General features: G+C 43.8%; 1 protein-coding gene across 1 annotated transcript in view; it reads right to left on the reverse strand.

Moving 5' to 3' along the window:
- The window catches only part of LOC117560763 (leucine-rich PPR motif-containing protein, mitochondrial-like), a 68996-nt gene extending 42451 nt beyond the window's left edge, over nt 1–26545 (reverse strand). Inside the window, exons 1-13 of the mRNA XM_034237764.1 lie at nt 26329–26545; nt 25416–25618; nt 23187–23309; nt 22828–22949; nt 22615–22673; nt 22006–22092; nt 20588–20714; nt 20273–20417; nt 11289–11443; nt 11088–11193; nt 10703–10810; nt 559–677; nt 56–146 (exon numbers count right to left, since the gene is read on the reverse strand). Coding sequence (XP_034093655.1) covers nt 56–146; nt 559–677; nt 10703–10810; nt 11088–11193; nt 11289–11443; nt 20273–20417; nt 20588–20714; nt 22006–22092; nt 22615–22673; nt 22828–22949; nt 23187–23309; nt 25416–25618; nt 26329–26537 — 1654 coding nt within the window. The 5' untranslated portion in view covers nt 26538–26545. The remainder of the gene's footprint in view (nt 1–55; nt 147–558; nt 678–10702; nt 10811–11087; nt 11194–11288; nt 11444–20272; nt 20418–20587; nt 20715–22005; nt 22093–22614; nt 22674–22827; nt 22950–23186; nt 23310–25415; nt 25619–26328) is intronic.
- Nucleotides 26546–27716: the final 1171 nt, after the last annotated feature.

Genomic DNA, 27716 nt, shown 5'->3' on the forward strand with positions numbered 1-27716 from the left:
GGGTGCTCAAGATGCAGTTTCCTTGAAGTAAGTGTGTGTGTGTGTGTGAGCTTACGCAAGGTGTGTAGTTCGGCCAGGTTGGAAACAGCCAGTGAGCGGATCTTTGAAGCAAAGAAGCCCTCTGGTGCCAAAGTGATGCCTGCATCCTGAACAGAGGAAAACAACTATAAGATGAGAACACACACACACACACACACACACACACACACACACACACACACACACACACACACACACACACACACACACACACACACACACACACACACACACACACACACACACACACACACACACACACACACACACACACACACACACACACACACACACACACACACACACACACACACACACACACACACACACACACACACACACACACACACACACACACACACACACACACACACACACACACACACACACACACACACACACACACACACACACACACACACACACACACACACACACACACACACACACACACACACACACACACACACACACACACACACACACACACACACACACACACACACACACATAGATTACCTTGAGGATATGTCGAGCTTCTTCTATGTTGGCGAAGATGGGCAAGACGTAGAGGGATAAAGTCTCGTTATCAGGTTTGATCTCAAGATCCTGCATGCCTTTCAACACCTCAATCACTCCTAAAACACACACAGAAAGTCATTATTATCTTCTTTTTTTTTTCAATAGTGACAGAGGAACTTAAGAATATTAATGAAGATTCTACAAACTGCCAAAACAAGACGGAAAAAAAATGACATCAGGGATGACATTAAAGGTGGGGTAGGTAAGTTTGAGAAACCTGCTCGAGATACACTTTTTGTTATATTCCATGGAATGCTCTTAACATCCCGATAGCAATGAATATCTGAAGTGCTTTGGCAAAAAATACATACAAAACATCATCTGTGGAAGCCGTAGTACTGTAAAAAGCACGACCAATCATTTTAGCCGGCCCGGCTAAAGTAACTGGATGGCCTACCTGCCTGTCAGCCCTCCATCTGTGCACAGACTCCTTCCGGTTCCTTCGTCAAAAACGCAATGCAATCTCTCCATAGGATTTTGGAAAGTAGGTCGAAATAAGGTCTGTGGTTGACACACATTTAAGAGACGGATCACGTTTTGTTCAGCCGGATAATCTCCACATGTCTATCCTACTTTTATAATTTTCGAATCATAAATCTAGTCGCCAGAAGCAAAATGCTAACGTTAGTGCTATAAACGAACTACAGCAGGGTCGCTGCTTCAAAGTCACGTCAACTTAAGATCCATATTCAAAACTACAGATTCAAAATTGTACAAGTTGAAGCGTTTGTTTGAACAGTTTGCAGGAGGCAGGCACTTGCTTTCAAGCAGAACAGGGCAAACAAACTTAGCGGGAGTGTTTACGTGTTCGGTGTAATGACGTACAACGGCCTCGACAACTTCTGTAGTCCTATTCAACCACTTGGTAACAACCATCGTTTTTCAGACACGTCAACTCTTCAAAAATCACCAGTGGGGTCACTGCTGATGCATTTAATGTCGTAGAACAAAACGTGATCTGTCTCTTCAATTTGTGTCAAACACAGACCTTATTTCCAGATATTTTCCAAAACCCTATGGAGAAATCCCATTGCTTTTTGTCGAAGGAACCAGGCAGTGGTAAAAATGCTAACTTACTTCCGGGTTTTAGGATGCGTCACTGCGGTTCTCTATTGGTCATGTGTGCGTTCGTGTGTGTTGGAGGAGGGGCTCTGTAAGGAAGTGGCAGATTTTATCCGGTTGTGTATTTTCAAATTCTAGCGCACTCGAGCTGGTTTCTCCGAAATTACCTACCCCACCTTTAAATGTTATTTTGAACCTCCGCCAAGATTTTGTTTTAAGTTCAGTTCAGCAGGATTAAGGAAAAACTACAACACATGTTCATGAACATTGGTGGACGCAAATCACAGGAAGGATTGACATATCATTTTTAACTTAAGGACACAGCCCTGGCAGAAGTCTGTGTTATACCCTTTGAGTTTAAATCAATTTAAAACTTACATTTAAACTTTTTCCCCTTACGAAGACTTATTTTTAAGTCTGAAAATGCCAGGATTTTCCCTCTAGAATTCAAAGTGAAATCTATGCCCATGAGAATGAAAGTTGAATAAGTATTTGTGGTGACAGATGTCATGATGAACATTTGAATCAATAGTCAAAATGTAAGTATGAGATTAATGTCTTTTATATGCATCTTAGAAATGCAGAAAAACAACAGTTTGAGAAGAGAAAACATTTGTCTTTGTGTATCTGTAAAATGTGATTTAAATTAAAACAACCTCCAGGCCTGGGGATGTTTTTTTAAAAAAAAGGGTTTTAGTTAAAAGCTGGCACACACTTTCTCTCAGTGAAACCAGCAGGCTCCAACACACAAACACTTCCTCCATCGACAAAATGCTAATGGCTGCCTGCTGCTCCACCTTGAACTGGAGGAAGTGTACATAAACACGCACTGGGCCTGAAGTGGACTCTTGCTCCATCGCCCCGCTCTCCAGCAGAGCCCTGAGGTCCTGCCCCAGGGAAGTAGGCCCAAACAGCCCCATGCATATGGAACAGCCTCACGTGCACTCTCAAAACACCCGCCAGTGTGTGCACGTGTGGAGGAGGCACTGCAGCACTTTGCATATGTCCGGGAGCGTGCCCACTAAAGGTCTTGGACCTGAATGAAGGGTTATACGAGTCCCAGTGTATGTGTTCATTCTCAGTGTTTGTTTCTATGCAGTTTTAGCTGCATATATATGCTATATATGAACGCATTGAGTACCAATACACCTTGTTCCCATGCGGACTTCAGCAAACTACACTAAAGTGCTTCCTGGAGTTGACACACCTCAAGATGCTGTGTGTATTAACTCTCCACTCAGGTTCACACACACACACGCACACGCACACGGCTGTGTTTCTGCAGCCCCTTGGGACGCATGTGTTCACCTGGAAGTCTCTCTTTGGCTGAATAAAAGATGAGTCCCAGGCTTTTATATGCCATTAAACCTGCGTCCGGGCTGCATTATCCCAGGTAAGGCTACCTGAAGCACTCCATCCATCCATCCATGCAGCCTTTCCCTCGGTCCATATCACTCATTCATCCGCCCCTCTCACTATCCATCTACCCTGCTTTCAAGAAAAAGTCAACGATCTTCCTCTTTCTTCTCAATGGAGGATCCATCCTCTCTGCCGTCCACCAGTCCATTCTTACCCCCTAATCGCTTTCATACAGGCTTTTTTATGAAAGAAGAGAGGGAGTTCCTGTTTGCCTCCTGAATAATCCATAATCAATTTCACGGTGAGCCAGACAGACGGAAAACAAGTGAATGGAGCGCTGGAGGTATAAATGCACACTCTCGACTGCTTTTTCGCTTTCATGATCGTCAGCACTTTTCTGTTGTACAACAAGCACGGTTGTGTGTTTTTTTATGTCAAGTCAAGACTGTGAACAAGAGCTTTTAACCCTTTAATCCACAGGCTGCGTTTGCTCACTCCCCGGTGTACAGGCCTACGGTAAAGTCACTGCACGTGTTAGATAAGCAGTAATAAGTCAGTCAACTAGAAGAAAAAGAAAATCAGATGGGATGGTAAGTTGTTCCCTTTTTACACACATACTACTAGTGATAGTATTTAGGGTTGCACGATATTGGAAAAAAACTGACATTGCGATATTTTTCCCCCCTTCGATATGAAAAATACAAGAATTGAAGAAAAGACAGTTTTTTTTGTCCGCAAACCATCCTTTCTTGAACTTTAATGCTATACAATTGGTATTTTTCTAACTATATTCAACCGGATGAAGGATTTTAGTCACGGACGTCTGGATCTTAAGTTATCAGAGCAGCAAGCTGAGCTAGCTCGGTTAGCAGCGCCGAACTGCCCTGGAGAAACACATGAAACTACTTTTCAGTGTTTTTACCTTTAATCGCCGGGTCCGTTTGTTTTGGAGATTTGATTGTGATTGGTGGTTTGCTGTGCATGCAGAGCCTGCATGTCACTCACTCAAGTACCCCTGACATGAGAGCCGCGCAAGTTTTCCTTTTCCCAGCAAACAAATTGTAACATGACGTGTTTGAGTTAATTTGCCTACTTAATATCGCACGTCCAAAAAAAAAAAAGAGTCCTGCGATGTGAATAGGGTTATGCGCATGTCGTGATTATCGTCACGACACGATATATATCGTGCAGCCCTAGTAGTATGTGCTTAGCATAAAGATAATCTATCTATAGTTCAATGATCAACATTATTTAATCTGATAATAAACACACTAAACTCACTATTAGACCTTGAAGACTCATTCTTCCTTTTTTTAAATCAACTAAAAGTAGAACCACCGGTTTTCACGGAGTTACGTACCAGGATACCAGGGTTTTTGCCAGGCTAAATAAATATCTTTACTTTTCCACTGGTCCCCATGGTTTAGAAATAAATAAAGAGAAACTACTGTGGTTGTACGGGATTTACAAGTACGCATTTGTGGTCTTGACTCATTTATGACAGTGAGGAGAAAGGGGGACCTTTTTGATGAAAATGGATTCAATCTGGTTCAAATAAACCACCTCAGCTTTTTCCTTACACAGCCATGTGAAGGTATGTGGTACTGTCAATCCTGCATCAAGCTTCCATAATCTGACAATATGAAGTAGCTGGATGCAACTCAAAATAAAATCCCAGAAACATCAAAATGTTCCAAGACAATGAGAACAAATAATAATGGTATAATATGGTGTCATTACTGTTTAGGTATTTTACTTTTCCTCCAGAACCCTCCTATGCGACTAACCCATTCTGCCTTCTCCCCTGTCTGTACAATTTAAAGGCACAGAGCAGAGGCCTCTCCAGGTTGGTCAGCATAAAGCTTGACATACCATCCGGGGCAAGAAGTATCAAAGTAGTGAGTTAAGCATGGCAGTGGTCACAAGATATCATCATCAGATTCATGTCTGCAGGTTAACTGTCACACACGAGAAGTGAGGAAGGAGAAAAGAGAGGAAAAGAGGAGTGAAGTGAACCGGTCGCTGTCATCTCCTCCCGTCCTTGGACATGAGTACCTGTCACTTCTCCTTCTCTTTCTCCCCCAACACCATCTGTCTCGCCATCGCTCCGCGTCTATGACCCTCTAAAAAAGGTAGACGCTGTCTGCTTCAAGGCATTATCGGGTTGTTTGAAAAAGAGAGGAGGGGGAACGTTTCCATCTTATGAGGAAAGAAAAGCTGCCATTTCTTCTTCTTCATTTGTTTTGTTTATTTTTCTTTTGGTCAAGGTGATGTTTGGCTCTCATCCCACCAATTAAATAATAGGCCAATTAAATAAGAGTTCATGAAGGACTGGATTAGGGCTGCACGATATATCGTGTCGTGACGATAATCGCGATATTCACATCGCAAGTCCGCATTCTTTTTTTAAAAATGTATTTAATTTTTTTAGGATATGTGATATTAATTAGGCAAAAAATATCGCAATGTCAGTTTTTTCCAATATCGTGCAGCCCTAGACTGGATTACAGATTGCCATCTTTTTTTCTGCCCACTGTATTCAGCCGCTACAATAAGGATGAGGTCACAGTACTAACTAGAGTAAGGTGTGCGTTTTAAGGAAAGCGGACTAAACAATGGAGCATTTACATCTCTCATCAACCCAAAAAACACAAGGCCAGAAACAGCCTCTACCTCTGCACTCCCCCCCCCCCCCCTTCCTTATCTCGCTCGGCCGTGTCAGAAGTGATAAGAGGGCGCTGCGTCGCCAGGACTGACAAGCGTTGACTAGCTGGCGGCAGGTGGAAAGTACGGCCCAGCATATGCTTCCGCAAAAGCCGCCAAATCCACACCTCATCAAAATACAAAAGGGATTTTCTCCCCTTTCTCCCCCCACCCCCCCTTATCTCCTACAATTCTAAGGCTGTGGCCTCTCTGCCCGCTAGTGACACCTGTGGACAAAAAGTGACACAGCGCTTAATATTTCATGGGCTGTGCACAGTGGGGCGCGTAATCCAAAGTGAATTCCCTCAGAGCGCTTGCATTTACATGAAATCAAGTCACTCCTCATCAGTCACATCACCTGCACTGCCCCCCCCAAAAGCCCCCCGCCTCCCTCAAAGATGTGGACACACACAAACCTCCTGCAGCCAATGAGAGAGTGCAGAAAGGGGAGAGGCTGCATCATTCATGAGGGTTAAGGCTAACACCATCAGAAATGAGCTGGTGTGTTGGAACTTCCTCCACTTTTCCTTTCCGCTTTGTGATAACTAAATGCAGTCTGATGGGTTTGTGTGGCTTTGTGAGGCTGGGAAGTTTAAGTAAGAGTCTACATGTGTGGTTGTGCATGTTTAAACTCATGTCTAGTCCTCTTCTTCAAGCTGCCAGGCAAGCGCTGAGGCGTCTCACCATCCGAACTGAGAATGTGTCTGGACCGCACACAGAGGTCAATGTGCGCCGCCTCCAACAGCCTCTCCTCCCTGCCAGCTCAAATGCTGTCAATTAGCTGACAGGGGAAAAAATACATCATTTATTAATTGCTCCAAAAAAAAACCAAGAGAGAGCGAAAGCTCAGCCTAAATAAAGCACTTAAAAGCCAAGCCGTTGCTGAACGCATTTGACAGGGTACATTCGTAATGAGTTGTGAATTCTGACAAGTCCTCTAATGCCGTCTATCTGTCACTGAGACCATTTCTTCCACAAGCTCATTGCTGACAAAAACGAGGGGAAGAAATTGGGATATTACATTTAACTACTGTGCTCCGCTATTAAAATGTCTTAGTGGCAAAAAGAGAAGACGAATTGTACAGGGTATATGCAGGAATCCTGAAGTCAAATCTAATACCTTTTAAGACCTTTTTTAAGAGCCTTTCCATACATTTTAAGACCTCATCGCCACTTTGAGTTCTAACCGGTTACATTGGCGACACACTTTACCTCACACTTACTATAGTATTGATCCTTGATTGTCCTTCCTCCTTGTCTTCCAACCATTTGGAAGCAAACTTGCATTTCCCCATAATGATGTTTAACAACCGGCGTAAACGGACCTTCGCGCGCTATCAAGCAGTGAGCGTGCGATGTCCTGTTCAGATGACGTCAAATCCAATGGGATGCCATCAATAAACTACACAGAATCACACTACACACCTACGCAATGATTACATTCAGGCAGACTGTAGAACACAACCTCTTTGGACAATTTATATACTTATTGAAAAAAAACTACAAAATATAATACCTTGGAAAATGCCATTTAATACTTTTTAATAGCCTTCATTTTCACTAAATTGATTTATCAACTTTTAATACTTTTTAAGACCCCGCGGACACCCCTGTTATAAGACATCAATGCAATTGTTCTACACATCTATGTCCGAAGGAGACAGCAGGCTCAGTAGATAAAGACTGCCTCGTGTCCGGCCACACACACAACAAAAACAATGTTCTACCAAACATTTGCATGAACTGTGCTCTCCACTGATCACTATTAAATGTGAGCAATTCTTTCAATCCTTTGGGAACTTAACCTGGATTCTTAAAAGTGTTTCTTGCAGAATAACAACAAATACACTCCTCGTGATTTCCTATTGTAGTACGGTACATTTTTAAAGAGTGTCTGGGAGAGAAAGTCCCTCTGGAGATTTGGGATTTAAGCCTTCGCAGATCATTTAAAAACGCACAAAAACCTACGTAACACACTACATGGGAGGGAAAACCTTAAGCATAATAGGGGCCCTTTCATTAAATAAAGGACAAAGGAAAGATGGACGGAGGAAGACTTGGTTGAAGTATTGAACCAAGAAACAAGTTTGGTTTGAAAAAGGATTTGAGTAGTCACTGGAGCAAACTGACCTCTCAGCCTCAGGCCTGTATGTGCATCCGTGTGTGTGTGTGTGTGTGTGTGTGTTTCATGGCTTCCTGCTCTCTCGCGCAGGGATCAGACCCCTTTGCCTTTGACTGCCCCAGCCCAGTGAAATCTGTCCCAGTTGGACCACTCTGTAGGGCATTAATATTTGTGCGAAACACTCCTTTAAAAAGCTCTTTCTGGTACAGAGGACTGATGAAGTCATAATCCGCTCTACACCACAAAAAGAACACACTTGCTCACGACCAGAGTTGGGTGTAACGCGTCACAAAGTAACGCGTTACTGTAATAATAACCGAGTAGTGTAACGCGCTACTTTTATAATTCAGTAATCACACTACAGTTACTAACATTGCCCCGACACGCGTTACTTCGTTACTTACTAAAATCAGTCATAATCAAAACTCAACAAACACCTGCAAAGAACACATGCTAAGGTGAAGCTAACGCACAGCTATTTGTTTATATCACGTAGCATGTTCTTCTTCTCTGTTTTCCGGTTGTTGCCTGTTTTGAATGACGAATACACACTACCGCCGCCTGCTGTTAAGGAGAGTTATTGCCACTCACGCATGCGCAGTTCCTACGTGCTCGGCTGAAGTCTTTGCGGTGTCTGGTTCCAGTGCAACACATGGCCAACACGCAGGAGAACACGCCGACGCAGCAGCGTGAGCAGAGATAGACTGCGCAAAATATACAGATAGCAGGAGACAGCCATGGTCAGATCGGAAAACATTCAGGATCTGGATCAGTCTTATGCGACAATGGAAACTGAACTAAAGAGAACATTTGAAACTTTAGCAGTCTGCGTGATCTGCCTGCAGGGAGGGGCGGGCCGGCCCTGCGAGTAAAGTAACGAGTAAAGTAACGAGTTACTTTATGTAGAGAGTAACGAAGTAGTGTAATATATTACTTTTTTTTTTTAAAGTAATATGTAATATGTTACTTTTTTTTTTAGTAACGACCCCATCTCTGCTCAAGACCTGCGAATATCATGCTCACCAAAAAAAACATGCAACTCCGTTTCTGATCGGACGCACAAGCAGCAGGCTCAATAGCAACGTTCTCACACACACTGGAGTGTCTTTAACTACGAGCTTCTCACGACAACCTGTTCACCTTTGACATGAATTGGTCTCTCTAAAGATGCTAGTGATAGCTTAAGTCAGGGGTGGGAAACCTCCGGCCCCCGGGCCGTATACGGCCCGCGAGACCATTTGGTATGGCCCTCGAGGTAATTTATAAACACACGCAAAAAAGAAAAAAAATTAAGAAATCTAGATCGCAAAATAATTAAACAAGCGAGTGCCTGTTTTTCCTGGCAACGGTCATGGTCCTTGAACACAACACGAGCCTAACTGTCATCACATGGTATATGTCTCGTCTGACAGGGGTGCAGTTCTGACGGAGAGCACCAGAACGCCGCTCCGGGACTTTAAAAATTGCAGCACCCATAAGGAGCCGTACACATGCCGCAGTTTTTGCGTGGCTGTGTCTTTAGTTGTAAGCCCAGTGGCGATCTGTCATACTGATCATACACTTAAATCATGTTCACATGGATAGGAAACTAAATGCATTTGCACACATCTTGTGTCCATATCTTTCTGTTTGGTGGTCATGCCACAACCGTGCACGTGCATGCATACGCGAGTCATGGCAAGATATCTGGACTAAGAGGTTGCTTTTTCTTTGCAATGAAAGAAAGGCCAAATGAATGGGCTGTGATTTTTAAGCAGAGGTCAATAATTTGTACGGCCCTCGGAGGATGTTGAAAAAATTGAAATGGCCCTTGAGAGGAAAAAGGTTCCCCACCCCTGGTTTAAGGGGAACATTAAAACAATGTAAGTGGAGGATGTAGTTTCATAGCCTGTGTAAGTGTTGTTTTCGCTGCTCACCCCATCCACAGTAGAACATTACTTGTTTAATTTACTGTAGGTAATGCATTGACTATGGATATGTACCTAGTAATGACATAATCTTGCACTTCCCAGTTCATATTTGGTTCAAACTTTTAAAGGTCCCATGACATGGATGGTTTATATTGTGCAATTTTCCAAACTCACATTGGTTTCTCATACAGCATCTCTGTATGATATGTGTATTCACTCTCTGTCCTAAACGGCTTGTTGGAGCTCCTGCCCCCCCCCCGTCCCTATGAGCCCACTGTGCTCTGATTGGTCAGCTCGCCCACTCTGTTCTGATGAGTCCACCATCGTTACAGTGGAACATCAGTGATTATGTGTTACAATGGCATTTGTTAGCAACCAGAAAATGACACCAGTAATGACAAACAGATGAGAATGCTGCGTGGGGGGGGTCTGGGTGCCGTGTTGGCGGGACGTTGCGCGGCTCGCTGCTGCGAGGAGCGTACAATGTGAGCTGGCTTAGTGGTGTCGTTTCCTGGTTGCTACGTGGGGTCTGCGAGACATCGCGAAACAGCCTGAGCACCATGGACGCGTGAAAGGGGGGTGCTGAAGCACCATCTGCGAGGCTCCACTAGCACCTGCACCCCCAAACGCGGCACACCTACAGTGTAAGCACGCCACAGTTTCGCCGCTGCGAGGCTCCACTAGCTATTTTCATGGTTTGGGTTAGTTACTTTTAAACCACCACAGTAAGATAAGAAGTGTAACCCACTCAAAATCTGCAATAACCAGCTATTCAACAAAAGTCGTGTACTAAAGCTGCAGCATGAAAGTGGAAATTTAGCACATTAAGCGTAAATATAAATTAAGAAGCGGTTTGGATGTCTGTGTGTGTGTGTGTGTGTGTGTGTGTGTGTGTGTGTGTGTGTGTGTGTGTGTGTGTGCATACCAGCTGGGTTGTTGCCTTTCAGATGCTGAATAAGGAGAGGCCGAAAGTAGTGAGGCCTTATGGGTAAGTCCAGCTCCTTCAGCATCTTCATCAGTGCTAAAGCGAGAGCTGCAAACAGAAAGAAAATTAAAAAAAGAATTATTGAGTCAAATGACTTTTTTCGTATCGGTGTAGTAACTTGATGTTAAATATTAATATATACATTTACAATTTACCAAATGCACAAAGGTGAGTTTATGGAAAAAGTGAATGTGTAAATGCATGTATGTACATCTTGAATGGAAAAAATAACCAGGAGAAAAAGAAACCATCTCTGTAAAATAAATAAAATAAATAAAATAAATAAAAAAAATAAATAAAATAAAAGTGAAAGAGTTTGCCGTACCTGTTTTTTGGGTCTGCAGAGCGACGGACAGAGTGAAGCTGATGGACGCAGCGTGCCGGTTAGACTCCTGCAGCTCTTTGCAAAAGCTGCAAATCTTCTCCAGTGACTGTAGACACACAGTAAGATCAAAAATAACATTTAAACATTGAAATTCATTATCATACACTGTAGTAAGACTAGTGTTAAGGGAGAAATGTTTACCACGTCTATGTTAACACAGTGCCTGAGGAAGAAGTTGCCCAGGTTGGCTTCGTTGTTGAAGTCGTCAGATTGCAGGTTGGGGAAATTGTTCAGGATGTAAAAAGCTGTGTCCTCTAGGCCCTGTGTGATGAGACTCAGGCACAAGTTCATGGCATCTACAGGAGGAACAACAAATACTGCATCAAAACACTTTGAAGAGGATTACATGTACAGCTGATCAAGGGTCAGGCATCATTGCTACTTTCATATTATCCAATAGTGGTTAATTATCCAAGTTGGGAGGTGATTGGTATAGGGCTGCACGATTTGGGGAAATAATCTAATTGCGATTTTTCTGACAGATATTGCGATTCGATTTGCGATATTTGTTTTTAAGCGACCCAACGGAAGTTTATTGTAAAATGCGGCCATATCTCCGGCTAGGAAGGTCGTATCAACGTGCTCCCGTCTCTAGCACCCACGCAGCCCGAGCTACAAGTGAAAGAACTAAACTCACATGAAACTTCCGTTGGGTTGCTTTTAAGTCAAGCTTCAGTTTAAGATTCACCCTGCAATAGATGTAAAACATGTGATGGAGCATTTCTAACCTGACTCAGATGGTTTGTTTCACCAAACCATCTAGGAAAGCTCCATTGGAAGTCATTTGGAAAAGTATTTCAAAAAGACTTGGCAGGTGATTGGATCAATCTGTCTATCACCTACTATCATGGGCCACTTCTGATTGGTTAACAAATCTTATCAATATGTTAAGTTTTAGATTTTTTCTTATCTTGGATCTAGGGCTGCAACAAACGACTAATTTGATAATCGATTAATCTATCGATTAATGAATGAAGCGATTAATCGACTATTCAGACTATTACTGTATGCCTTGCACAATTTCTCAAACGCTCTTATTTAGCCATCAACTTTTAGATTTAGCTTGAGGTTGTTTAAGGCATGTGGAAACTAACAATGAAGACAATAAAGATGAATACTTGATTCAAAAATACATGTATTATTAAATTAACTAAACACATTTTGAACAAAATTAACATAGCTTTTAATTTAAATAAAATAAATAATATTTCACATCAAAAGAAACAACGTTTAAACAAATCGTATTAAATAATCTGATGACAGAACTGTAAACAGAATAGCTGAAACTTTAACAAAATAAATAACTCAGTTACCTCTAATCATTAACCCATGTTTGTATAATGTAGTTAACTCCGTGTGTTGCTGCTAGCATACATAACACCTGACGTTACTCGTGGATGGAGCTACAGAGCTGCTAGAAAGAGAGTCGAACCCGGTGCATTCCTCCGCTTGAATGTGGTGCACTTTTGCTAAATGTTTAGACAAATTGCTCGTGTTACCGCCCTTACATGCTAAACTCTTATTGCACTTTTGGCAACGAGCATTGTCCACATCGAGACGGGTAAAGTTTAACCACCTCGGATCGCGTTCTCTCCGCAGTGTGTTGCTGCATGTAGCAGCCGCGTGTGTGTAAACTGCTCCGCCCCCTCGCACACAGACGGGGGAGAGAGATCTCGTCTGATCGAAAATACATCATAGATGCATTTGTTTGTCTTTTTGCATATTAGAAACGAGTTGGCGACACTAAGACTGCGATATAATGTTTTTGTAGCAATAATACATGACAAAAAAAAAAGACCAATAACGTTGGAGCTTAACGGCGCGTAAAAAACATGTGATGACGTCACCAACGAATCGACGACTGAATTAGTTGGCAACTAATTTGGTAATCGATTAGTTGTTGCACCTGTTACAGCCGCTGCTACCTTGTGAGCTTAAGTCTGTTTGTGTATGTAAATGAGCTGTGCAGTTCCTCTGCTGTCATTGGCCGTCCGGACCGCTCAACATCCGCGGGGATTGGACAGACGTCGCCCAACCCCTGCTCGCTTCTGCCACGTCATCCGGGGGAGGAGTATAAAGGCTGAGCACGGACAACAGTCGGGAGGCTCTGTATTTTGTGTCAGATGCCTCAACCCTATCCTTGTGATAAGCCTTCATTCTGTGAATTCTGAGATTTAGCGTGTGTCTTTGGTATTAGCTCCACTGATTAGCAGTGTCTATAGTAGGGTTCTAGGCGAGCACACTGAGTAGCAGTGTGTCGTCGGGTTCTGTGTTAGCGTAGGGATTTTGTGTGTGTTTATACTGCTTAGATCCAGGTTGATTAGCACCTGTAGACCAGCGTTCCTGTGAGTGGATATTGCGTAGAGCCAGGTGATTAGCACCTGTAGACCCGCACCAGCTGTGTGTTTCCACAGTCCCGTTTTGTTTATTGCTTGTTTCCACTTGAGTAGTGAGATTTGTTTTTCTTTCTATAGCGGGGCAACTCTCTTTTGGAGACCCTTTGTGTTGTATTATAGTGACAGATTGACCCGTGTTGTGGGGCCAATCTGTGTGACCATCATTTTGCCTAGTTTCAGTGACAATAAAACCACCGGTAACAAATATACCAAATCCAATCTGGTCGTGTCGTTTCCCGTTTGTACCCTAGCCAAGTGGGAACGTAACACGTGGGGGCTCGTCCGGGATACATTTAAAACAATTCCTGGGGATATAGGTGGGTTTATTGTGGCAGTAAACTTGGTAAACGTGTGGGCGGTACACTCAGGTATGGCATCGTTCGATATAGAGGCGTTCTTGGTCTGGCCCTCCTATGAGCAGCTGGACCGGTGTAGAAAGGATGATTTGATGGAGATAGCGCGGCACTTCAGTCTTGTGGTAAATCGGCAAATGTTAAAAAAAGAGTTGAAGGCATTGGTGGTTGATGAGATGGTGCGAAGAGAGGTACTTGTACCGGCTGTACCAGCTGAGCTCCCAGTGTCCGATGTTCCCACTGAGGGCCTGTTGCGTCCAGAGACTGAGGCAGAGTTTACGTTTACTGAAGGAAGGGGTAGTGACAGCGAGGGGGGCGAGCCGTGTGAGGCACCGCTCACGTCACCTCGCAGATGTCCACCCTCTCCTGTTGGTAGTACAGATTCCCGGGAGGGGGCTAAACTCAAGGTCCGTCTCGTCCGGCTCCAGTTGGAAGCCAAGGACAGGCAGCGTCAGTGGGAAGCTAACGACAGGGAGAAAGCCAGGCAGTTACAGCTGGAGCTACGAAAGTTAGAAATTGACAAGGAAGTGCGGATACGTCAGCTGGAGCTAGACTCCGAGCTGCGTGCCTCCAGTGCTTTTGGCCATGTCGGAGGAAGTTCCTCACCTCATTCTCATCCACCTGCCTTCAATGTAGGGAAAAATGTTGTGTTGGTGCCGGTTTTCCGTGAGGCTGAAGTGGATGCGTATTTTGGTGCGTTTGAACGCATGGCAGCGGCATTACAGTGGCCGACTGACGCCTGGGCTCTGTTAGTGCAGTGTAAACTTCACGGGAGAGCTCAGGAGGCGGTTGCTGCTCTTTCACTGGAGGACAGCCTAAGCTACGACCTGGTAAAGCGTGCCATACTTAGGGTGTACGAGTTAGTTCCCGAGGCTTATCGGCAGAAGTTCAGGAATCACAGAAAGGGGGCTAATCAAACACATGTCGAGTATGCCAGGGAGAAGGGGATGTTGCTCCATAAATGGATTGATTCATGTGACGCTGCAGAGTATTCTGCCTTTAAAGAATTAATCCTGATGGAGGACTTTAAAAAAGGGGATTACCTGACCGTATTGTGGGGCATATAAATGATCAGAAAGTGCAATCTCTCTCCGCAGCTGCTGTACTGGCAGACGAATATGTGTTGATGCATAAAACGGTGTTTTCTCTGGCTATTGCTGAGAACTCTCGCCGCATGTCGGGTGCACCTGTTGGTCAGCCCGCGAGAGTGTTTACGAGGGACAGAGAGGGGAGAGAATGTCACTATTGTCATCAGCCTGGGCATCTTATTAATAATTGCCTAATTCTGAAGCGGAAGGAGCAGTCACCAAACGTGACCAGGCCGAAAGGCATCGGCTTGATTAACACTAACTCACTCAGTATTTCCACACCTGACAATGCGGAGGAAATAGATCCCTGTTTTAAGCCTTTTGTGTTCGAGGGATTGATTTCACTAACAGGTGAGTCAGACGATCAGAGACCCGTCCGCATACTACGAGACATGGGAGGCTCACAGTCAGTGATTGTTGCCTCGGCTCTACCATTTTCCGAACAATCAGCGTGTGGGTATGGATCGACTTTATGTGGCATTGAGATGGGTTATGTGCCCCGGCCCGTACATAATGTACATGTACAATGTAAATTAATTACTGGATTTTTCCCTGTTGCTGTGTGCCCAGCATTACCCATAAGGGGTATAGTTTTCCTAATGGGAAATGACATCGCAGGGGGTAAGGTAACCCCTGCATTAGAAATTATTGGATTCTCCTCAGCTTGTAGTGCCTGAAGTAACCCAGGCCCACATTTTCCCTATTTGTGCTGTCACTCGCGCGCAAGCGCGTAAGAGTAACTCGGAGGTGTCTCTAGATGATACTATGTTTGGGAAAATATTCACAGAGGACAAAATACCGGAGGAAAAGCCAGCAGTGGAGGTTTCTGCATCCTCCGCGTTCCCGGCTGGAACCGCTGCACCAGCGCACCCTGCCAGCCCAGCGGTTGACGGTTCCACACTCCCGGTAACCCGAGAGCGTTTACTCGCCGCGCAGAGGGCGGATCCGACGCTTGTGAAGTGTTTCGAGCAGGTGGTGAGTAATGACAAAGCAAGGGGTGAGAAGGTGGCTTATGTGTTGGATAAGGAGATATTAGTGCGCCAATGGTCCCTCACTGCTACTGCTGAAGCTGACTGGAGTGTAGTGCATCAAGTAGTCGTGCCGGTGCCATACCGTCAACATGTGCTATCTGTCGCGCATGAAAGTCAATGGTCGGGACACTTGGGCGTGACTAAAACGTATCAAGTAATTCTGAAGCATTTCTTTTGGCCAGGTTTAAAGAAAGATGTCTCTAGCTTCTGCCGCTGCTGTCATGTGTGCCAGGTTGTCGGTAAGCCTAATCAAAAAATTCCGCAGGCTCCGTTACATCCCATACCGGCTATAGGTGAGCCCTTTGACCGGGTGTTGATAGACTGTGTTGGTCCTTTACCACGTACGAAAACAGGTCAACAGTATTTACTCACGATAATGTGTACGGCGACTCGTTTTCCGGAAGCGATTCCGCTGCGTAGCATTACTTCAACATCTGTAGTTAAGGCCTTGACGAAGTTATTTTCTACATTTGGAATTCCGCGAGTAATCCAAAGTGACACATTTTAAATCTAAATTGTTCAAACAGGTCCTACAAACACTGCAGGTTAAACATGTGATATCCAGTGCGTATCATCCAGAGTCGCAGGGGGCATTAGAACGGTGGCATCAGACTTTAAAGAGTATGTTGCGAAAATACTGTATGGAGACAAAAAAAAATTGGGATGAGGGAATTCCTTTCGTTTTGTTCGCAGCCCGTGAAGCTGTTCAGGAGTCATTAGGATTCAGTCCCGCAGAGCTCGTTTTCGGCCATACGCCCCGCGGTCCACTTAAAATCCTACACGATGAGTTTCTTTCGGCTGATACTCCTCCAGATACGAACGTACTAGATTACGTTAGTCAGTTCCGTGAGCGTTTGCACCGAGCAAATTCACTCGCCAGAGAGTCGCTCTCCGCTTCACAAGCGGTTATCAAGCGAAATGATGACCGTGCCGCTGTCCCTAGGCACTTTGACATAGGTGACAAGGTCCTCGCACTATTACCTATCCCCGGCTCTGCGCTCTCAGCCAAATTCCTCGGGCCGTATGAAATCCGTGATTGCCTCAGCGACACCGATTACGTGATTGGTACTCCCGAGAGACGACGAAAAACGCGTGTCTGCCATGTAAACATGTTGAAGCGATATCATGCACGCACCGTCACTGATAGTACGCCAGCCGGCTCATGTAATCAAAAGAGTGGCTGCTTCGGCGTTAATAGTGGTAGATAGTTCCGGCTCCTCTGACGACGGGTTGGTGATGCGCTCACATCACCAGCCGGGTGCGCGGTTATGCAACTCGGAGATGGTAGAGACACTGCCGACCACGTTAGGTCATCTGCAGGAGAGCCAGCAGAATGACGTAACCCAGTTGGTGGATGATTTCCCGTGCCTTTTCCATGATGTCCCCACCCAAACTAATGTGATAAAACATGACATTGATGTAAAAGGTGCGAGGCCAATCAAACAACATCCGTACCGCGCCAATCCCACCAAACGCGCACTTATGAAACAGGAGGCTGACTATCTTGTAGCAAATGGCCTGGCGACACAGAGCTCTAGCCCATGGTGTTCGCCGTGTCTTGTAGAGGCGAAATCTGATGGTTCTCCGCGATTTATTACGGACTACCGTAAAGTGAACGCTGTTACGGTAACAGATTGCTACCCATTGCCGAGAATGGAGGATTGCATTGATAATTTAGGTTCCGCTAAATTTGTCAGTAAATTGGACCTACTTAAAGGTTACTGGCAGGTACCTTTAACGGACCGTGCCTCAAAAATCTCCGCTTTCGCTACGCCTGACTGTTTCCTGCAATATACAGTAATGGCGTTTGGTATGTGTAACGCTCCCGCTACATTTCAAAGATTGGTGAATACTGTCCTCTCCGGAATAAGCCATTGTAACGCGTATTTGGATGACCTCATTGTGTACACGCCCACATGGGAGATGCACATGAAGATTCTGGGGCAGGTATTCACCCGGCTCGCACAGGCGTCTCTTACTTTGAATCTGGCCAAATGTGAGTTTGGTAAAGCTACGGTCACCTATTTAGGAAAGCAGGTTGGGCAAGGCCAAGTTAGACCAGTGGAGGCTAAGGTTACTGCGGTGGCTGAATGTGCGGTGCCCGGCACCAGGAGTGATCTCCGCCGTTTCCTCGGTATGGCAGGCTACTACCGCAGTTTCTGCCGTAACTTCTCCACTGTAGCTCAACCCCTAACTAGGTTGATAAGTCCCAAGGTGGAATATGTTTGGACCCCTGAGTGCCAGCATACATTTGAGTGTGTAAAGACACTTTTGAGTCACGCTCCTGTGCTCGCTGCTCCCGATCTTGCGAAGCCCTTTAAACTCGAGGTGGATGCTAGTGCAGTGGGGGCCGGTGCTGTTTTACTGCAGGAAGATGCGGCGGGAGTTGATCATCCTGTCTGCTATTTCTCCCGTAAGTTCAACAAACACCAGGTACGCTACTCTACCATTGAAAAGGAGACCCTTGCTTTGTTGTTAGCTCTCCAGCACTTTGAGGTTTATGTCGGGTCTAGTTCTTTGCCGGTTGCAGTGTTTACCGATCATAACCCCATTGTCTTTTTGTCCCGCATGTACAACCACAATCAGCGTCTCATGCGGTAGGCTCTGATCGTTCAGGACTACAACCTGCAAATCCGCCACAAGAAAGGCTCAGAGAACGTGTTTGCAGATGCTCTGTCCAGACTGGAGTGATGTGTTCTGTGGTCATGGTGTGTGATGTGTTATGGTTCACAAAAACCCTGTGGGGTTTGTGTTTTAAGGGGGGGGGGTGTTACAGCCGCTGCTACCTTGTGAGCTTAAGTCTGTTTGTGTATGTAAATGAGCTGTGCAGTTCCTCTGCTGTCATTGGCCGTCCGGACCACTCAACATCCGCGGGGATTGGACAGACGTCGCCCAACCCCTGCTCGCTTCTGCCACGTCATCCGGGGGAGGAGTATAAAGGCTGAGCACGGACAACAGTCGGGAGGCTCTGTATTTTGTGTCAGATGCCTCAACCCTATCCTTGTGATAAGCCTTCATTCTGTGAATTCTGAGATTTAGCGTGTGTCTTTGGTATTAGCTCCACTGATTAGCAGTGTCTATAGTAGGGTTCTAGGCGAGCACACTGAGTAGCAGTGTGTCGTCGGGTTCTGTGTTAGCGTAGGGATTTTGTGTGTGTTTATACTGCTTAGATCCAGGTTGATTAGCACCTGTAGACCAGCGTTCCTGTGAGTGGATATTGCGTAGAGCCAGGTGATTAGCACCTGTAGACCTGCACCAGCTGTGTGTTTCCACAGTCCCGTTTTGTTTATTGCTTGTTTCCACTTGAGTAGTGAGATTTGTTTTTCTTTCTATAGCGGGGCAACTCTCTTTTGGAGACCCTTTGTGTTGTATTATAGTGACAGATTGACCCGTGTTGTGGGGCCAATCTGTGTGACCATCATTTTGCCTAGTTTCAGTGACAATAAAACCACCGGTAACACATATACCAAATCCAATCTGGTCGTGTCGTTTCCCGTTTGTACCCTAGCCAAGTGGGAACGTAACACACCCCTACTTGGATCACAATCCAAATCCTTTCCATTAAGGTTAACTTGGCAACTCTAACAGAGCGCGGTGAAAAGTGTTAGTAAGCAGCCACAAAGAGAACAGAGATGCTGGGTTTCAGCTCCACAGCAAACTGGTTTGTAATTAAGGATTTTAAATAGAGAGATATGCTGCACTACCATAAAATGTTTAAATGCCCAGTATCAGATTATAGAGATCATTTTTGGAACATTTTGGATCTGATGCAAGATGCAACAATCATCGATCATCCCGTCCTTCGCCAATTGGCACGAGCTGACAATTTACCAGTCCTTTTCTTGACAATACTTTAACGGCCCGTCCACACAGCGGCTTTGGAAAAAGCTTGTCGGCGGGCGTGTCTGAAGTTCGACCAACAACCAATCACATGAATCTCCCGCCCCTGACACACAAGCAGCGGTTTGATTGGCTAGAGCTTGTACTGGCATATGATTTGATTGGCTGATGCTTCCACTGAAAGCTTCAGAAGCTTCAAAAGTTGAACATTGCTCAACTTTTGCAGCCTGAAATGCCAGGAAAGCTCCGCTCTGCTTCCCACAATGCAGTTCGGCGAAAAGTGACGTCACCCCATTCAAAGTGAATGGGCAGAAGCTGTGTGGACGGGCTGTTACTGCTAAAGACAGCATCGTGTGTGTGTGTGTGTGTGTGTGTGTGTGTGTGTGTGTGTGTGTGTGTGTGTGTGTGTGTGCGTACCTGGAACGTATCCTCTCTCATGCCTCAAGCGCTCCACCATGTGTGGTATGTGCTCCAGGTGTCCGGCCTTGGCCAGAGTGAAGATGACCGGCATGAGGTCTCTGTCCATCAGACTGCACTCTGCACTCTCTGCTGCCTCCATCGTCTGACAGAGAGAGGAAGACACAGAGGAGGAGGAGGAGGAGGAGGAGGAGGAGAACATGGAAAGAGTGAGTTTGGGAAGCAAGAAACAACAGAAGCAATAGAGGGAAGGGATTAAGAAAGGTTGTTTGGGGTCAGGATCATTATGACGACCAGCTGAATATACACACACACCTTTTTCAAATTGTCCAGGTCTCCCTTCTCAGCGTAGGCCTTAAGCAGCGCTACATAAGTATCAGAACCGGGGTCAATTCCTGCTCCCTTCATCACAGTCAGGATGTTCTTAGCACTCTCGATGTCCCTGCACAGAGATGGATCAGAACTGCTTTAAAACCTCATTATTTCCTAGCAAACACTCATTGTGAGCCATTATAAACAACTAGGGGTGTAACGGTACACGTACCGAAATTATTCGGTACGGGCCCTTCGGTTCGGTACAGGTGTGTACCGAAGTGTACCGAACGAATATAACGTTAAACGTAAAAAATTGAGAACGTGAACAACTTCTTGGAAGTAATCTCAGGTGCTGCGTCGCAGCATTCAGAGTAATTTCCTCACATTGGGCTCATCGCATCATAGAGCGAGCAAGTCATTTATTTAGTCATTTGTCACAGGGATGCGTTCAAATGTAGTCAGTAATTTGAGGAACTGGCGAAATGGCGAACGCAGATAAAGTTGAGCTCGAAAATCCTCCAGCATCATTGAAGTCTCCGGTTTGGGAACATTTTGGTTTCGCAGTTACGTACAAGGATGACGGACAAAGACAGGTGGACCAAACCAAAGCTGTTTGTCGGCATTGTTCAACTAAAATTGGTTACGCGGCTGGCAATACATCACACTCATTTGAAAAGGCATCACCCGAATGTGAATATCACCGGTACCAAAAGACTGAAGTGCAAACCCAACTCCCGCTAACATGTAAGCCTCCACCACTCGCAAAAAGTTCAGACCGAGCCAAAGCTATTACAAACGCCAAATATCCTTATGTTGCCATGTTAGCAAAGCGCTACCTGGCTGTATCTGCTACCTCTGTCCCTAGCGAGAGGGTGTTCTCCACAGCAGGAGACATTGTTAGTGCCAGTACCAAGTACATTTTTCTTTAAAAAAACATGAAAATACAATGACAAGCAAGTCATAATGTCAAACTGGCTGCTTAGGTACAGTACAGTTCAAATACAGATTATTTCAGTTCATCGAAAAGCTGCACCTTAATGTTTATTTTATTATATTTTGTATTCGAGTGAATATTCACAGTTTAATAATAATTAAAAACCCAAAACTAATAGTTTATGTTTTGTGAGTACTAGTACAGTAAAGTTCAAATACAGATTATTTCAGTTCATCGAAATGCTGCACCTTAATGTTTATTTTATAATATTTTGTATTTATTTGAGTGAATACATTATTCACAGTTTAATAATAATTTTTAAAAAATATGTTATGTTTTGTGATAATTTTTTCTGCTGTACCGAAAACGTACCGAAACGAACCGTGACCTAAAAACCGAGGTACGTACCGAACCGAAATGTTTGTGAACCGTTACACCCCTATAAACAACAGAATGCTGGAAGATCAATAGCAGGGAGACTCACCCTGCTTGGGCATGGCCTGTCACCAGGGAGTTGAAAACGGACTCAGTGATGGGTAAATCTTTGCTCTTCATGAAACCCAGTATGGTGCTGAAAAAGAAAGAAACATTTTTAAATGATAGGAAAAGAATAGAGATATTTAAAGATATTCTTGCTACACTGTCAGGGGTGTCAAACTCAAATACACAGTGGGGCCCCCCCCCACCCCCCCGAGTCATTTCTTATGATTACATTTTTCCATAGGCCAACAACAGCTTCAACAAAACACTTCCCCTCAAAGAAAAAACCAAACACGCCCTGTTGTCGCAAGAAAAAAAGTGCAAGAGGAAACATCCATGGAAACTCTGTGTGCTTCAAGCCAGATACTTGGCATCTCATCTTGGGTGCAAGTTCATCAATGTTTGGGGTCAGGCTCTGAGCTGAGGAGACCCTCAGGATGGAGTGAAGGTGTGCGTGCAATATACCGGCGGGCCAGATCTAATAGTAATTAGAAATTATTCTGCGGGCCGAAATTATATCCACCAAGGGCCTGATTTGGCCCCCGTGCCTTGAGTTTGACACATGTGCTGTAGGGGGAGAAAAAAAAAAATGCAGATCACAAAGTTTGCTCACCTTGCTCCCTCGATATCTCCATTTTGGCAGTATGCTGCAATGAGTCTCTGGTAGGTAACCTGTGTGCAAAATTAAAAAGGAAATCAAATACAGCTCCAAAATACCAAATGTAAAGGAATTGTTGATACATTAAGTGTAGATGATTATTTGGATAGTTAACTCCAGTGATGTAACCAGGTGTTTCCTTTAGTTGTTGTACTGTGTTGTACTTACTCTGTTGGGCTGGACGTTAGCTGCCTCTATCTTGGCCAGGAAGTCAGTGGGGGTGAACTTGAACTCATTCTGCAGGTAAACTTTCAGCAAGGCGTTGTAGTGACTCACATCATACACTGCACCTGTGGTGGTCAAAGGGCAAATTGGATTAGAAATAGTGATATTTAGTATACTCCATTTGGCAGAGCCCTAACATCCTGGTTAAATACTGTTCAGTTAATGCAGCAAAGAAAGTACTCTGGATTAGGAGTGCATGATGTTGGGAAAAAACAGACATTGCAATGTTTTTCCACTACACTATACTGTATATTACAATGTGAGTAAATACAGGACTTGGTGCCATTGGTGCAGCGTCTCACCCAGCTTCTGCAGCTTCTCCCACACTCGGTGAGCCAGCTCAGTGCGCTGCTCCAGAGGAACCTCCGACAGCAGAGAGCCACAGCTCCGCAGCAGCAACAAGGCCTGGTTACCACTGGAATAACCTGCAGAAAGAAAAAGATTAGAGGGTGAGGAAAGAGAAACACATCCAAAGATAAGAGCCAGTAAGTCTGACAAGAGGAAGACATAGAGCATGCTCAGCTCAACCTATTATAGCTTTAATGTTGCTCATGACCATAGAGTGGATGACTTCAAGACGTATGATGGATTTCTATAATTATATATCAGAGAGGCATTTTTTCTCTAACAGTGATGCTAAAAGTATTCGGTACCAACAGGATGCATCTGTAAGAGACTATATTCACAATAAGAACCATTCGCAAATTTAAAAAAATGCACCTTAATAAACCAACAGAAAGTTAGAAGGTAAAACATGTAAAAGGTCAGCCAGATACAGGAGCTTTATTTTATGCCAGCACAACAAAACTGCAGTCGGCCTAGAATGGTGCATTGTTTTAAAAACTCGACTGCTAATAAAATAAGATAATAGATAATAAATAGCAGTGACAGAAAGTTATGGTGTTGAATGCATGTCATTCAACACCTTAACTTTCTGTCACTGCTATTTATTATCTATGGTTTGTGTTGAAGTATAGAGTTATAATAAGCAATCTCCCTCACTTTCACACACTACCAATCACAGCTGTGGAGACATTGGTATAGTTGTCTCTTTGTAGGACACTGATTTAAATTATTCTTAAACTATGAATTTTTTTTATGCTGTGTATGTAATTTATTATATGTAATGCCTTGTCTTTTATCTGGACCCTGAGTCTGTAATAAAGTTTTCATTCATTCATTCACAAGTGCTTAGCTCAGTGGTTCCCAACCTGGGGGGCAGCACTATTGCAGGGGGGGGGGGGGGGGGTGGGGGGGGGAAGAAGTTGTAAACATACATTGTTTGCTCGTAAAATCTATAAAATTGACACATTAACACAACCGGCAGTTAAAAGAAAAGTTGACGAGGCCACGACAAGTCTTTCATCTATAATGCCCAAATCAACAAATTATGATGAGGCATACATCTCCCTTGACATCTAACGTGTTTGGTGCGGAGATATCTCTCTCTCTCTCTCGTCTGTGTGCGGGGCATCTCGCTCACAGACTCGCTGCAGCGCCGTGCACACAGAGATCCGCCGGTGGAGAACATAGATTTAAAAAGTGACAATCTAATCTACAGAGCTGAATGTGGGCAATGCTCGTTTGCCATAAGTATTTTCGCGGGGAAAAAAGGCATCATATATTCATACGGAGAAATCGGAGTTCTGTTGCCCCATTTACGTGTAAGGTGGGAGAAGTACTCAGATCAAGTACTTAAGTAAAAGTAGTATACTGCAGGGTAGCTTGTGAATTTACTCCAGGTGTAACTAAAGTCTGATTTAAGAGTTGATTATATTTCACATCATTCATCCACATCTGTGAAGTAACTAAAGGTATTAAATACATGCAGTGGAGTAAAAGTACACTATTTACCTCTGGACTGTAGAGGAGCAGAATTACAAAGAAGCAAAAGTGGAAATACTTAAGTACCTCAATATAAGTACAGTTCTTGAGTAAATCTACTTACTACCACCACTGCAGGTATGTGTGCTAGCAGCCCATAATCCACACTAAACATACAATGAATCGATGTGAATTCTGTTTCTAATTTGTTACGTGTTTTTTTCCTAAAAAAATAACCTATAAAAATACTGTTAAAGAACCGGATCGATAAGCAGTGTTTGTAATTGTTTCAATTAGGCCTCATTATTTCACAGTGGCACTGGGTCATCTGCCAATACAAGCACTTTTTTCATGTTCAATCCATAATAAAATATAAAATTAGAGTTGGATCTTTTTGTCTTGTTATTATTAGCAGAGAAAATGTAATGTTTGTACAACTATATACAATTAATTCTACCATTCTCGGTGGGAACCGGGTTGGGGGGCTCGAAAATATTTCCAATTACACAAGAGGGGACTGACTGAAAAAGGTTGGGAACCACTGGCTTAGCTCATCCTCTGCTGCTAATGAATCACACCACCTGATTGTGAAAGTGCTGTAAAGTTTTCCTACCCAACACACCTGGGGCCGCTGCCAACTTGTCTGATTTCGTATAAGGAACAGTTGGCTGAGGTACAAGCGTTCTCTCACTGCTCTGCCTGCCTACCTTTCTTGCAGATATCTTGGAAGATGCGGGTCAGCTGGGTCTCGGTGATGCGACCGGTTCTCCTCACTGAGCTGTCCAGCTTGGCCAGAGCCAAGTCGAACTGCTGCGCCTGATTGGACCGCATCGGAATGCCGGGCTCATCCATCTGCTCTGTGGCCACGGCATAGTTACGCACACACCCCGCTGTATAGGGCCACACGCGACTGAGGGGGAATAGAAAGAGAGAGGGGATGAATGACACTGGATAGACAGTGTTGGATGATACAGACAGATAAACATAATACCTTTATAGGTGAATGTGAGACAAAATATTCATCTGCATCTATCCTAAACAGGAATAGCACAGAATGTGTTGAATGCACATAATACTCATGTCCAATAAGCAGTAACACCCATACATCTCTAGTTTCATTTAGAGCTATGATGACCTTGAGATAAAAAAGCCCCAGCAGAGCAACACATGGTCGTAATCCCCCATATTTAACATCAGCTAAGGTCAGTGTTTCTCTGGTACTTTGTTATAAAAGCCTAGATGACACATTTGACTATAGCATCAATTAAGCTGCAGCATCAACATGCATTTCTGCTCTGCATTGATGGGCCTTTGCAAAAAAAGCTAGGATTCACGTTTATGTCAAAAGTTAGTGCCTACATCATGATTACGAACCAATGTCATTGGGTTTATGTATTATACAACCTCTGATCATCACCTTGTGTATAACGGGAGCCATGTTTCCCTATTTAACTATCTGCATAATAGGCCATTTATTCTGACATAATGCCACATATGTCAGCATAACACATTTAACACTAAAGCTAATAGCAGTGTGGATACTTGTGTATCTCTGGCTGTCATTGAGCCTCACATGTGGGTCACAGCTAACGCTACACCGGCTAACACACACTGAGATACCTGGACGCGTTTCCCGAAACAGGGCTGATGTGTCGGGAACAAACTCCGGTCCCTCTGGCGCCGAGAGGTCCGCTGAACAACAGGCGGAGGGGCGGCCCGGTTCTTTTGGTGCCTGAGATCTGAAGTAAGCCCAAAGGCGAACACTTAAGTAACCGGGCTGATCTCAAGAGCGCAGCCATGTTTTCTGATGTCGCACAGTGGAAGGACATCCGCACCACGTGAGACATTAGCATACAACCACGCGAGACTACCGGATGAGAGCGTCACTTTATTTGTATAACCCATACATCCATGGTATAACCCCGATGCCCTTCTCTTTATAAATCCATGGGGCCATGCAGTAATGGAGGGTCTTTTACTTGGTTAAAAATAAAAGCAGGGACACAGTTTATAAATACAATAATACAAGTTAAAAGTAATTAACTCAAATTATGAATTAAGATCCCATATCTGTTTTCTTTTTTACCATTTATTTATTATTTATTTTCAAATCAAATCCCACACTGCATTGCAACTTTTATTCATGTATTTTATACCAGTGTTATTCTATATCAGCTTGTTTTATGTTTATTTGTATTCTCTTTGCTTTTTAATAACTGTTTTTAAATGCTATAATGTTTTTCTTATTTTAGTAATGCTCTTAATGTTTCCCATTTTAGCACTTTGAATAGCCTTGTGTTGAAAGTTGCTGTATAAATAAACTTGCCTTGCCTACACTGTATTTTATTTCTTTTTTGTTACGATTACATCCTTATTTTTATCCTTGAACCAGCCTTATGGAATTGACGTTACAGCCGACGGCAGCTGTTTTGTGATTGTGTGTGAGAAGGAGAAAGAAGCACAGAGCAACATAGTTTTTTGACCTGTGAAAATATGTGTTTGTAATTGATACCTTTTGTTTTAAGTAAAGAGTCAGCCAAACTTTCCTGACACGTATTTTGTCCGAGTCAAGCTTATCTGTGAATCGAATTTTGGATTAGACGGAACTACAGAAGTACTTAAAGTAGCATGAAATGTAAAGTATTGAAACTTTACTGAAGTACTGTATTTGAGTTGTGTTTAATGTGCTTAACATTCTGTACCGCTGGCAGGAATACACTGTTGTAAACTTGTTTATGAGTGGTATATATATATTAGTCTAATGTAATTGTATGACAAAGCTAACATTGCAAAATAACCTTGTATGAGGATGTTAAGATAGCACACATGTTCATATTTTGTAAGCATTCAAAATCATTGTTGGCCTTCAATACAGTACCTAAAAAAGGTATAGACTTATTATATTATTGACAATATTAAACTATTATTTACATTGCTAAACTCATCCTAAATAGTTCTATAACATTATATTAAAAGCAGACCAGTAATACACTTTAAGTGGTTAAATA

Source organism: Gymnodraco acuticeps, unplaced genomic scaffold, assembly GCF_902827175.1.
Source record: "Gymnodraco acuticeps unplaced genomic scaffold, fGymAcu1.1, whole genome shotgun sequence".
Classification (NCBI taxonomy): domain Eukaryota; kingdom Metazoa; phylum Chordata; class Actinopteri; order Perciformes; family Bathydraconidae; genus Gymnodraco; species Gymnodraco acuticeps.